The sequence below is a fragment of the Barbus barbus genome (assembly GCF_936440315.1).
Source record: "Barbus barbus genome assembly, chromosome: 14".
In the NCBI taxonomy this organism is placed as follows: domain Eukaryota; kingdom Metazoa; phylum Chordata; class Actinopteri; order Cypriniformes; family Cyprinidae; genus Barbus; species Barbus barbus.
The window spans coordinates 2,618,329-2,632,631 of record NC_136742.1 but is presented as its reverse complement, the minus strand read 5'-3'; the positions used below and the strand labels follow the sequence as shown (position 1 = coordinate 2,632,631).

At 39.2% G+C, this 14,303-nt stretch overlaps 1 protein-coding gene across 7 annotated transcripts in view; it reads right to left on the bottom strand.

The window, feature by feature from the left end:
- Positions 1 to 10,993: 10,993 nt before the first annotated feature.
- The window catches only part of akap7 (A-kinase anchoring protein 7), a 41,984-nt gene continuing 38,674 nt past the window's right edge, over positions 10,994 to 14,303 (bottom strand). For 3 of the 7 annotated variants that reach the window (XM_079434132.1, XM_079434136.1, XM_079434131.1), the window contains one exon: positions 10,994 to 12,929. In XM_079434132.1, coding sequence (XP_079290258.1) covers positions 12,751 to 12,929 — 179 coding nt within the window. In that variant the 3' untranslated portion in view covers positions 10,994 to 12,750. Of the gene's footprint in view, positions 12,930 to 14,015; positions 14,052 to 14,303 lie in introns of all 7 variants that reach the window. The other 4 variants (XM_079434130.1, XM_079434133.1, XM_079434134.1 and 1 more) reach the window with 2 other exon arrangements.

Below are 14,303 nucleotides of genomic sequence, written 5' to 3'. Positions count from 1 at the left end.
ATGCAGCAATTTACATGAGAATGGCTTTACCTCATTCATGAAGGAGGCCTGGCTGACCGCTCTCTGATTATGATGACAGCTCCGTTCTGCATGAGGACAGTAACTCGAGGTCAACGGGCCAGACGGAGGAACTGTAACTATGAGTTAATGGGTTTAAAATCAATGTGTGCTTGTCAGATATTGGGCGACTGCTTTGTTAGACGCTAACGTCACAAAAGACAGTTTTTCTGTACTGTCAGACTCGCTCTATTTGTCTTTTTACATCTCTGTCTCTCATTATGAGCTGTGAGTCAGACTAATACACATGGATGGCCTGAGCATGATATCCTGTGGAGTTGCATTATGCAGCTTTATATACTGTCAATGGCTTCACTAATGTACTCTGACTTTGTTCAGGACTCACACTGGGGGTCAAAGGATTTTTGGGACATTTTAGAGCTTAAGAAGATATTTAGTCAGTCTAATGTTGCAGAATAATATCAGCTGTTTTGAAAACTCTCTCTCTGTGCTGTTTTCTATTATATTTACAAATAAAACAAAAACCATGGTTTTTGTTTTATTTGTAAAAAACCAATAACTATGTAAAAAAAAAAAACCCAAAAAAACTGTTTTTGGTAGTAAAACTGTGGTTATACAAACGGTAATCAATACGTTAAAACCATGGTTACTTACTACACTTTTACTATAATAAAACTATGGTTAATTTTCATAAGGGTAAGGCAAGAACAGCTAAGAAACTGATAAATGTCTGGGGGGAGATTTGTAATGAAAACAATTCAAGTGTAAATCATAATGCTATAAGGATAGTTCAGCCAAAAATAAAATTTGTTGTTCATCAAACTTATTTCTTCAGTAGAACAGTAAAGAAGATTTTTAGCTGAAACCGTGCTCCCTGGTGATTCATAAAATGCGGCTGCCTAGCTTTTTTAGAATAAAAAAAACTAGTTGAACCAGTTCACCAAATCGGACCATTTGAAACAGTTTGCGGCTCAAGCAGCACAGATCTACAAGTTACTTAATCAACACTCACTTTCAGACAAACTCTTGAATGAAGGGGCCAAATGAACGTTTTATGGGTTCTCACCGTTTATGTAAAAAGTTGAGCTGATAAATACTAGTTTATTAACTTTACATGCTTTAGACATGTAAAATATCCATGTTTCACATCATTATAGGGTGATTTAATAATATAATTGCATCTACATCACATCATTACGTTTGCTGGTGAGTCAGTGTTTTGAACATGTTCATTGAATCGAATTGCCTGAGGCTCTGGATTACAGGTAATAATGTTGTGAATAATGTTCAGTTTCTTGCACAGACCAATCATTTCGCTTCACAAGTCCTCAATATATTGTCAGGAGCCATGGTTATTAATTTTGTGTTGCTTGATATGTTTTTTTTTATTATTATTCTCAAATATGGACAGCCGTTTGAACTAAAAAATCTTCTTTTCTGTTCTGCTGAAGAAATAAGTCGCCTACATTTTGGATGGCCTATCTCTTTAATAAACATACCAGCTTGACATTTGTGCTTTTAAATCCTCTGGTACTCCTGCCCCATTGACTTCCACCGTAAGTGCATTACTGAGAGCATGATTTGCATTTGTTTTCATCTTAAGGCAGCAGTGGAAGTGATTTGCAGCAGTAGTCCATCAAGCTTGTATTGGAGCAGAGCATGTGTTGTATCTGCACTGTCAGACGTCAGAGCTCATGTTTTTCTCTCTTGGACATCATGCTGTAATTACAAGCAGATGAACGCAGCAGCTACTCTTCCCGCACCGCACACGCCGCCTAATTGATCTCCTCACAGCTTTGCAGGAACAGCTGTAATTAAATGACAGATCGATTTTATAGTTATTATGAACAAGACAGGGGAGAAACAGCCTTCCCGATTTGCAGCTTTTTTAAATGTAGCCTGTGTGTTTGGTAACAGAGTAATGCAGCAGTTTCCCAGCATTCACAAACAAACAAACCCAGTGCCATTACCTGTCTGAGGAAAATATGAGCTTTAAAACATTCATGCCCAATGACATTTCTCCTCATGAATAACGGAAAACAAATACAGACATCAGAGGGCATTAGATTCAGCTCATAACTCGCAGTTATTTCCGCAGTAAAGATGAAGCTGGGGAAATACCCTTTAGAGATCTGGCAAGGTAAAATAGTCAAATATTTACACCTGCTGGTTGTTGCGTTGGTATTTCAGACACATTTTTGTTGAGGTTACAAATGCCTTGAAAATGTGTAAGAAAGGAAAACTGTGTGTCTGAAATGCACGACCCTGTTTCCAACTTCACTGTAATGAAATACTGAATTAATTACCAAAAACATATTTATCTGTTTAGATTTTTAAATGCAGCTTTGCTATTGCATAGTTTTTGGCCATTACAATAAAATGTAACATTACTTAAATGTGTGACACCCAGGAAGTGAAATTTTTTTAACATTAACAGTTAACATTAAACACGTTCAAATACAGATAATACAGTTTAAACATATGTACATACAACTATACAGCTATACAAATGAGGACATTGTAGAAAAATAAAGAAATAGATAAAATGGCATAAGGCGCATGGTAGAATAGATAGAGTGCAAACCAGTTAAATAAAACAAAACTGTGCAGATATATGTGTAGTGCAAGAAGAGCTTGTCAGTAGGGAGAACAGTCCTTATATCAGACTATCCGAAGAGGTAGTTTGCAGTCAATGCTGGATGAGGTAGTGATCAGTCCAATGTTGCACAAGTGACAGGTGCTGGTCACAGTTTTTAAGTTGGTGAGGGGGGGGCTCATAGTGTCAGAGTTCAGTGTTGCATGGGGTAAAAGAGGGGAGGGGGGGCAAGGACGGGAGGGAGTTCAGCTTCCTGACAGCCTGATGTATGAAGCTGTCCTTCAGTCTGCTGGTCCTCGCCTGGAGACTCCGCAGTCTCCGCAGCAGACTGAAGAAGCTGTGTGTCGGGTGGGTGGGATCGCCTGCAATGCGGAGGGCTTTGCGGGTGAGACGGGTGCTGTAGATGTCCTGGAGGGAGGGGAGAGAGACACCAACGATCTTCTCAGCTGCTCTCACTATGCGCTGAAGTGACTTGCGGCAGGATGCGTTGCAAGCGCCATACCACACAGTTATGCAGCTGGTTAGGATGCTCTCGATGGTGCCTCTGTAGAAGGTGCACATGATGGGGGCCGGGGCTCTGGCTCTTCTGAGTTTGCGGAGGAAGTAGAGACGCTGCTGTGCTTTCTTGGCCAGTGCTACAGTGTTTTACATTTGAACAGGTACAGGTATTCCTCCAAAATAACTATGAACAATTTTGCGCGCAACATCACATTTTGCTAAAGACTTTAAAAGAGTGACAGATCACCTGAGATGGATATTAATATGGGTTGTAAATGGCTGAGGTCAGGGATTCTCCAGATCAAACTCACATCTTCAAAGGTTCAAAGGTGGAACCATAAATGTTTAGTTGCATGTCAAGTCAAGTCAATATTATTTGTATAGTGCTTTTAACAATGCAAATTGTGTCAAAGCAGCTTTACATCGGCTTGATATAAAGCTGGGTGGCTTTATATCAGCTTTACAGTATTTAGACGGGGAAATAGTTTGTGGAAATACTAGTGTCATTCTCCTCTAGCCAGACAAAATCAGCAGTTTAAATCTAGGCTAAAGCAGAATCAGGTGACCTCGGAATAAGAAAGAAACAGACTAATATTAGCGTAGATGCCATTCTTCTAACAATGTAACAAGTACATCAGGTGTTTTGGGAAGTGTTCCCGGTTCAGGTTGACCTAATTAATGCAGCCTAACCATCCTTTAACGGATTTGAATTATAGAAATGCGATAGTGTATTATGGGTAAACCAGATTAAAGAGATGGGTCTTTAATCTAGATTTAAACTGACAGAGTGTGTCTGCTTCCCGAACAGTGTTAGGTAGATAGTTCCAGAGTTTGGACGTTAAATAGGAAAACGATCTCCCGCCAGCAATTATCAAATGGCCAGAGTTTTGAGATCTCAGCGGACGTGAAGGACTATAATGCGATAAGAGCTCACTCAAATACTGAGGTGCCAAACCATTCAGGGCTTTATAGGTAATTAACAAGATCTTAAAATGTATACGATGTTTAATAGGGAGCCAGTGCAGTGTTGACAGAACCGGGTTAATGTGATCATACTTCCTGGTTCTAGTAAGAACTCTAGCTGCTGCATTTTGAACCAGCTGGAGTTTGTTTATTAAATGTGCAGAGCAACCACCCAATAAAGCATTACAATAATCTAGCCTCGAGGTCATGAACGCATGAATTAATGCTTCTGCATTTGACATTGAGAGCATAGGTTGTAATTTAGATACCCTGTTCCATCTAAGCTCCTAAAAGAGCTGCTTCCAGAAGTAATAGATCCTCTTCTGAATATTATTAACTCATCATTGTCATTAGGATATGCCCTAAAACCTTCAAACTGGCTGTTATTAAGCCTCTCATTAAAAAACCACAACTTGACTCCAAAGAATGAATTAATTACAGACCGATCTCGAATCTCCCTTTTCTGTCAAAGATATTAGAAAAGGTAGTATCACAACTATGTTCCTTCTTAGAGAAAAATTATATATTTGTGGATTTCCAGTCAGGTTTTAGACCATATCATAGTACTGAGACTGCTCTCATTAGAGTTACAAACAACCTGCTTTTATCATCTGATTGTGGTTGTCTCTCTCTATTAGTGCTACTGGATCTTAGCGCCGCGTTTGACACTATCAACCACAACATTCTTTTAAATAGACTAGAAAATTATGTTGGCATTAGAAGAAGTGCACTGGCATGGTTCAAATCGCACTTATCTGACCGCCATCAAAGTGTGGCAGTAAATTAAGAGGTATCATACCAATCACAAGTGCAGTATGGAGTACCTCAAGGCTCAGTACTTGGCCCCTTACTTTTCATGCTTTACATGTTACCCTTGAGAGATATCATTAGGAAACATGGTGTTAGCTTTCATGCTGATGATACCCAGCTCTATATTTCTTTGCGACCTGATGAAACGTACCCATTTGCAAAAATAACGGAATGTATAGTTGATATCAAAAACTGGATGACTAGCAATTTCTTACTGCTAAATTCTGAAAAAACAGAGGTGTTAATTATTGGACCAAAAACTTTTGCATGTAATAACCTAGATCACTGTCTAATACTTGATGGCTGCTCTGTAAATTCTTTGTCATCAGTTAGGAACCTAGGCATACTTTTTGATAGCTATCTTTCCTTCGAAAAACATGTTTCTAGTATTTGTAAAACTGCATTTTTCCATCTTAAAATTATATCTAAATTACGACCTATGCTCTCAATGTCAAATGCAGAAACATTAATTCATGCATTCATGACCTCAAGGCTAGATTATTGTAATGCTTTATTGGCTGGTTGCTCTGCACGTTTAATAAACAAACTCCAGCTGGTTAAAAATGCAGCAGATAGAGTTCTTACTAGAACCAGGAAGTATGACCACATTATCCCGGTTCTGTCAACACTGCACTGGCTCCCTATTAAATATCGTATACATTTTAAGATCTTGCTAATTACCTATAAAGCCCTGAATGGTTTGGCACCTCAGTATTTGAGTGAGCTCTTATTGCATTATAGTCCTTCACGTCCTCTGAGATCTCAAAACTCTGGCCATTTGATAATACCTAGAATATCAAAATCAACTGCGGGCGGGAGATCGTTTTCCTATTTAGCTCCCAAACTCTGGAACAATCTACCTAACACTGTTCGGGAAGCAGACACACTCTGTCAGTTTAAATATAGATTAAAGACCCATCTCTTTAATCTGGTTTACACATAATACACTATCGCATTTCTATAATTCAAATCCGTTAAAGGATTGTTAGGCTGCATTAATTAGGTCAACTGGAACCGGGAACACTTTCCAAAACACCTGATGTTACTTTGTTAGAAGAATGGCATCTACGCTAATATTAGTCTCTTTCTTTCTTATTCTGAGGTCACCGTAGCCACCCAGATCCAGACTCTATCCAGATCAGATGGTGGATCAGCACCTAGAGATGACCTCTACAGCCAGGACACCTAGATGAGCCCCAGAGACTGATCCCCAGTGAAGACCTTGTCTCCAAGACGGCCATCGGGACAAGACCACAGGAACCAGATGAGTCCTTTGCACAATCTGATTCTGCTTTAGCCTAGATTTAAACTGCTGATTTTGTCTGGCCAGAGGAGAATGACACTAGTATTTCAACAAACTATTTCCCCGTCTAAATACTGTAAAGCTGATATAGTCACCCAGGTTTACATCAAGCGGATGTAAAGCTGCTTTGACACAATTGGTATTGTTAAAAGCGCTATACAAATAACATTGACTTGACTAAAAGAGACATAAAGTAAGCAGATCTAGCAGTTTTTAATGCTTTTCTGTAGGATAGGGTACTTTCACGCCAAGCAACACGAAATACCTCTAATTTAGTTTTTCTCCAGCTGCGCTCCATTTTCCGGGCTGCTCTCTTTAGGGCTTGAGTGTGCTCATTATACCACGGTGTTGGACTTTTTTCCTTAAGCGTAAAGGAGCAACCGTATCTAAAGTACTAGAAAAGTGAGAGTCGATAGTTTCTGTTACATCATCAAGTTGTTCTGAGCTATTGGATATGCTGAGGAATTGAGATAAGTCAGGAAGATTATTTATAAAGTAGTCTATTGTGGTAGAAGTGATGGTTCTACCATATTTGTAACAAGGAGTTGGCTTTACAGCTTTAGCTATATGGAATATACACGAAACTAGATAATCATCTGAGATATCATCGCTCTGCTGCAATATTTCAATGCCACTGACATCAATTCCATATGACAGTATTAAATCTAGAGTATGTTTTCGACAATGAGTCGGTCCTGAAACGTGTTGTTTAACACCAAGGGAGTTTAGAATGTCTATAAATGCTGATCCCAACGAATCTCTTTCATAATCAACATGGATATTAAAATCACCAGCAATTAGGACTTTATCTGCAGCCAGCACTACCTCAGATAGAAAATCAGCAAATTCTTTAATAAAGTCTGTATGGTGCCCTGTGTACAGTAGCCAGTACAAACATTACAGGGGATTTATCATCAGCACTTGTTTCTTTGGATAACGTTATATGAAGCACCATTACTTTGAACGAATTATACTTGAAACCCGAGCTCTGAGAAATACTGAAAATATTGCTATAAATTGTGGCAACACCTCCCACTTTACCTTTTGGACACGGTTCATGTTTGTAACTGTAATCTTGGGGGGTAGACTCGTTTAAAGTAATGTAGTCATCTGGTTTTAGCCAGGTTTCTGTCAAACAAAGCACATCTAGTTTATGGTCAGTGATCATATCATTTACAAAAAGTGCTTTTGTAGAAAGGGATCTAATATTCAATAAGCCAAGCTTTATCATTTGTTTATCTGTATTATATCTGTTTTTTATTTGTTGAACATCAATTAAATTGTTACTCTTACTTTGGTTTGGATGTTTTCTGTATTTTCTAGTTCTGGGAACAGACACAGTCTCTATAGTGTGATATCTAGGTGAAGGAGTCTCTATGTGCTGAGAATTAACTGACTTCTGTGATGTGAGGCGGCTAGCAGACGGTCGGTTTAGCCAGTCTGTCTGCTTCCTGACCTGGGTCCCAGTTAGTCAAGTACAAACTTTAAGACTATGTGCCATATTTCTAGAGAGAAGAGCGGCACCACCCCAGGAGGGATGAACACCATCTCTTTTCAACAGGTCAGGTCTGCCCCAAAAATTATTCCAATTGTCTATGAAACCTATGCTATTCTGCAGGCACCACTTAGACATCCAGCCATTGAGTGACGACAGTCTGCTATGAATCTCATCACCCCATTAAGCAGGGAGCGGACCAGAGCATATTACAGTGTCTGACATCGTACTTGCAAGTTCACACACCTCTTTAACATTATTTTTAGTGATCTCCGACTGGCGAAGTCGAACATCATTAGCGCCGACGTGAAAAACAATCTTACTGAATTTACGTTTAGCAATAGTCAGCACTTTTAAATTTGCCAAGATGTCAGGCGCTCAGGCTCCCGGTAAACACTGGACTATGGTGGCTGGTGTCTCTATTTTCACGTTCCGTACAATAGAATCGCCAATAACCAGAGCACTTTCATCAGGTTTCTCAGTGGATGCGTCACTGAGTGGGGAGAACCTGATGTTCTGATCGGAACGGAAGAGCGGTGTTTTGACCCGTGACTAGGCCGCCTCACAGTCACCCAGCTGCCCTGCTGCATGGGCTCTACCGGAACCGAACAATGTACAGGACTCCCTGAGCTAGTCCAAAGCAGTATCTACAGCCCTCACATTCTTACTGTCCTCAACTAAAGTTTGGATGAGTGTTTCTAATTCTGAAATCTTCTCTGTCAGCCTAACTATTTCCCTGCATTTATCACGTGAATTTCGTCGCCGACAGAGAGAGATAAACTATACATGTGACATAAAGTGCAAACAACAATAGCAGGAGAAGAAGCCATTACTCACCGTGATTGAAGAATGATTCGCTTACCACTGTTGTTTGATGAACTCGTGAAAAACGCAGCGAGAAAAAAAAGAAAACAATAACAGGCGCGAATAGAAACGCGAATGGAACCGCGAGTGACAAGCTAACCGGCTAACGAATGCTAACGCGCTGCACTCGCGGTTTTAAAAAGTGAACGATCAAATTAGTTTGATAGATAATACCAGTAATATGGTGGTAATTAAGTTATATATTATCACTTTAAACAACAGAGTAAAATAGAAAGTAAGATAGAGATTCAACAGAAAAGCGAAGCTACACGGAGCTACAATCGCAAACCTCTCAGCAGCACGACAGACGGAAGCAATCGATCATAGGGAGTGTAATTCTAGTAATATGCATGCTAATAAGCAACTAATTAAGAGACCCTAAAATAAAGTGTTACTGAAGCTTCTCTTCATCACTTACTCTTTACACTTCCATTGGCCTAAAAGTTCAGCTGTTATCAATTTTTCTAGTGATCAATTTTTAAAGAGCATATATTGGTCTTGATAGAAAAGTACACAATATCAGCTGTCATATGTAAAATCATTTTTTATAAAACATCAAAACGCCAAGGCTGCATTTATTTGATCAAATATGCAGTAAAAACAGTAATATTGTGAAATAGGATTACGATTTATAACTTTTCAATGTAAATATATTGCAAAATGTACTTTATTACTGATGCAAAGCTGAATTTCCAGCATCCAAATTTAGCTTGAATATCGATTGTAATAATGTGCTGTTTTGTAATGACATTTACTGTAAAGCCATGTTTGAACTGACCTTCAGCCACAAAACACTCCGAATGATTGTTGCACCAACCATGGTTAGAAAAAAAATTATGCCGATTATAATATAATACATATTAATGTCAATTGTTAATTTTTTTTATGTATTGTGTGATTTATAACATGATGTATTCACATTTTACACACATCAGACTGTATTCTTTTGGGAAGAGCTGCTCTGTGGTTCTTTGAGCCTTCAATCAGTGATTTATTGACAGTTCAGAAGAAACCGTTTCAAATGAAACCATAAAAATCAGGCAGAGAATGGACCATATACATTCAGAATGACTGTAATAGCAGCCATGACAGTAAAAACGATGGCTGTTGTATCTCAGAGCATTATGGGATTGGACAGATCCATCTGTGCTGAGAGAGTTCAGAGACGCTCTGTCTATCTGCTGCCTTCATGACACTCGCTCTACAGTCTGACGGGAAAGTGATTCAGGAATACACTCCAGACCTTGTTCAGATGGAGACTATTTCTCAGAGGGGCAAGATGATTTAAGCAGCTCCCACAGGCAGTGAACATGTAATTTAATTGTGGTTTGAATTGAAAATATTCCTCCCATGTCTCAGGAAAAACCTCTGGGCCAAACTGCTTCCAGTTTTTACATGTCATCTCTGATTTCACTAGGAGGAAGAGCAAAAGAGCTCTGTGCGCTGTTACTGTAAGAGTTTGTATGTTTTAGGTATAATGAAGGACTGTTTTGGAGAGATCGTCAGCACAGATTTTAAGAAGAAAGAAAATATCATGTGAACTGTTCATAAGCAACATGACCATTTTACTGCAGTTCAGACGTTTGGGGTCAGGAAGATTTCATAATGTTTCTGAAAGAAGCCTCCTCTGCTCACCAACACCTCATTATTTGATCAAAAATACAGTGAAAATGTGAAATATTATTACAATTTCAAAAAGTCTTCAGTGTCACATGATCTTCAGAAATCATAATAATATACTGATTTACTGCTCAACAAACATTTCTGATTATTATCAATGTTGAACACAGTTGTGCTGCTCAATATTGTTGTGGAAACTGATACATTTTATTTTTCAGGAATCACAGATGAATAGAAAGTTCAAAAGGACAGCATTTATTTGAAGTAGAAATATTTTATAACAAATAAAACAGTTAATTGATTGTTAATTGTTAAAAAAAAAAAATTAAGTGCAAGTTAATATGACTCAATAAATAATAGTCGTTTTAATTTAACAATTATATTATATACATAGTATATTATATACATATTAGGTGGCAATGAGAGAAGTGAAAGTCCAATTCATCAGATTTCTATTTTTTTTTTAACTTGTCCTCAGTGAATTATTTAGCATCTGAATTCCTGAGTTTTATCCATGCAATCATTCTTCAACAGACGCCCTGCTGTGAAATAATTACCAAATAGGGCTGAAGAAACTCATTCTCATTTCTGCCTATGATGGCTTCACCTCGAATAAACCTCTTGATCTCGTGTCAGAACTCCAGAGCCTCGGATGTGTCTTTGATTTCTCTCACGCTCAGCAGACGGCAGCCAATATGCTTATTTCAGAGGACGAGAGAAAAATAAGAGGCGTTGCTGCCCTGCCAACATGATTCTGAGATACAAGACTGATCTACAGTATGAGAACAATCTCAACCATCATTAACACCGAATGAGTCACATCCACTCGCCGTCACCTCCTCCTTTATTTTTAAGAGTAAAAAAAGTGACAGATGGGAAACGAAATGCTAAACCAATGACATCATAGTACTGTTTACATAAAAAGACACATTTTGGTGAAAGTACGCATCTGTGAATGAAAGGAAACTGAAAGGGCATGTTCTTCAGCAATATAACAAGGTGTGATTTCTCTAAGGCCACTGTGGCTGCTTATCTGAAGCATTATAGATATCAAACCAGCTCATATACATTTTAATTCCCCCAAAAATCATACAATAAGCTTACTTCAGGCCGGCCTCATGTCAGTATGAACTAATGTGTGTGTGTGTTCTGCTGTCGGTGAAGGTCTGTGTGTGTGTGATTTACTTTGAGATGGTTGTGTGTGTCCATGAGCTTCAGTGTTGACTCCCTCTGATGGACGACTCGAGCTCCTGTTGGATCTTAGCTCGAATGTTTTCCTGTGCTAATAGTGTCTTTATGGCCTCTACCTGCGTCCGCCTGCGCTCTCTTTCCTGATCCATTCTGCTCTGAGCAAACGCACACCCTACGGCACAAACAACACACACACACAAACACTGCAGATCAAACAGCGTGTTCAGAGTTCATAAGCGGTTCTGATAGCTCTGGTTTGCATCGGGCTTCAGGCCTGCAGTTCATGAGCAGTCAGATTGTCAGATGTGAATATGACAAAGCAACACTGACAGACTCGAACACCTCCGGACACTACAGCAGCGTTCTCTGAAGGATCCGTCACAAATAAAGTCAAAGGTTTCACTTTATTTTGATGCTCTCTTTAACACATTCCGTTGACTGTAAGTAAAATTGCACCTATATGTACTAAGTCTCACTAGAGTGTTAGTAGTGTATTAGTCGACTGGTAGGGTTAGGGTAAGAATAAGTTGGCACGTAATTGCAAAGTTACTTATAGTCAGTAGAGTGTCTGTTGGGAGACCATCACAATAAAGAGTAATCTGACATTAAACAGACAGTCTACTAATACTGTAATGAGAGTTAGTCGACCTGTAGGTGCAAAGTTACTTATAGTCAACACATAGGGCAGCGACGATAAATCGATTCTGAGATCTTCCGAATGCATTGCGATTCTTCTGGAATGGATTTTAACAGCAGATGGCGCTCTTCTCTAGTTTTTATCCGAACACACAAATGCTGATGAAAACGAGCGCTGAAGAGCACTTGTGCTTGAGTCTGTAATCTCTCCTCGGCTCAGAATGCTTTTATGACGCGAGATTAATGTAAACAGCCCAGAAAACAATTTTTTTTGAATTTGATGAATGATTATTTTAGGTTCGAGTGCGTGTAAGGATTTGGAAATGAGCAGAGTACGGCTGTTTCTAAAGCGTGCAGCGCCATCTGTTGTTCAAAACTAAGCTCAGAATCGACTCCAGAAAGAATCGCCATGCATTCGGAAAATCTCTGAAAAGATGCTGAATCATTTCTCGATTCGCGATGCATCGATTTATTTTTCCAGGCCTAGTCAACAGAATGCTCAAAAGGGATCATCAAAATAAAGTGTTGCCAAGTCAAACAGACAGGAGTGATGCAGGACGGGGAAAGGCAGGAAAGTAAAGTAGAGTTTGAGGGCTGCGTGTGTCCAGAGATCCGGCCTGATCTTGGCTTCGCTCGTGCTCCACAAGCCTTTTCTTCAGCTCAAATGCTCTCGGCTGCGCTCTGACGCCGCTGGCAGGTGGAGGCGTTTGCGGGTCTCCGCCGGTCGGTTCAGGGGACGGCTCAGGGCTCGCGCTCTCATTTGGTGGTGTTGAGTTTGTTGTTGGCCCCCGGCGGAGCCTCGTCTCTCGGTGTGGCACCATTCTGCTGGGTTTCCTCCATGTACTGCTGCATGGCCCGCAACACGGCATCTTCCACCAGCCGCTTACTAAGACTCACTAACTCCTCATCGTCCGGTGCCGGGGCCTTCTTAACACCTACACACACAGAGGAATCAATAAAAACACACACACACACAGATCTGAAGATCACACACGTCTGCCTCAGGTTACAGGTGCGAATGAGGACCGTCACAATTACAGCTAAAGCTCTTTCTCAGCCTTCAGATATTGTGTTCATCATTAGATTGATATAAACAGGAACATTAACAGGAATAATGTAGGGATGCACAGATATTGACATATTGGCTGATGCCAGTAATTATTCAGCTGATAACCGATAAATACATTATTTTTTAAAAGTTTAGAAAAAGTATGATTTTTGAATGTTTTCAAAAGACGTCTCTTCTGCTCTCCAAGGCTGCATTTATTTGATCAAAAATACCATTAAAAACAGTAAATATGTTAAATATTATTGTGATTTGAAATAGCTGTTTTCTATGTGAATATCTGTTAAACTGTCATTTATTTCTGTGATGCGCAGATGAATTTTCAGCATCTTTACTCCAGTCTTCATGCTATTTTTCAGAATTCACAGATGAATAGAAAGCATTTATTTGAAATAGAAATCTTTAGTAACATTATAAATGTCATTACTGTCACTTTTGATCAATTTAATGCATCCTTGATGGACAAAAGTATTAATTTCTTAAAAAATATATACTGATATATAATTGTGATAATGTTTAGTACTTTTGTTTTAAACTTGACAGTAAAATAATTTACTGTAATTCTGACAATATCATAAATATATACCATTTTGTATGTTAGACTGGATCAACAATCTAGACTTGTACTTGTCTAATTTAATGCTTAACGCAGGAAGCAAAACATTACTTTCACACATGCTGTGCCTCCTATAGTACTTCTGTAACCTGGCACAGAAAAATAACTCACTGTTGGTTAAAATAGACACAATAAGCTGTGATACTATCTGCTTCCAGCATATCAGCCCAATCAGAGATTTGCTCGGTGATATATTGTGCATCCCTCAAACAATGGAGAAGATGACAGTATTGACTACTGCAAACACAGTGGGGTGAATCTGTGTCTATAGTCCCTCAGTAGTAGGGTAGTGAGGGGTTGAAGTACACTACACACAGACATGAAGGGAGGAACACGTACTTGTCCGTGTGGCACGCTGCCTGCTTTGCAGAAGATCTGCAAGATAAACAACATATTTAGCAACCTGAAGTGATTTCCTCACAATCTGAGCATCATAAACCATCAGAATCACACAGATGGTGTGATGAAGGACGAGATGCTGCTGATTCACCGTCATGAGCAGTGTTGGGGGTGATGCATTACAAGTAACGCAAGTTACGTAATCAGATTACTTTTTTTTAAGTTACTAGTAAGTTTTAATTTAGAAGGAAATAGCTGAGTTACTTTTTCAAAAAGTAACGCCAGTTA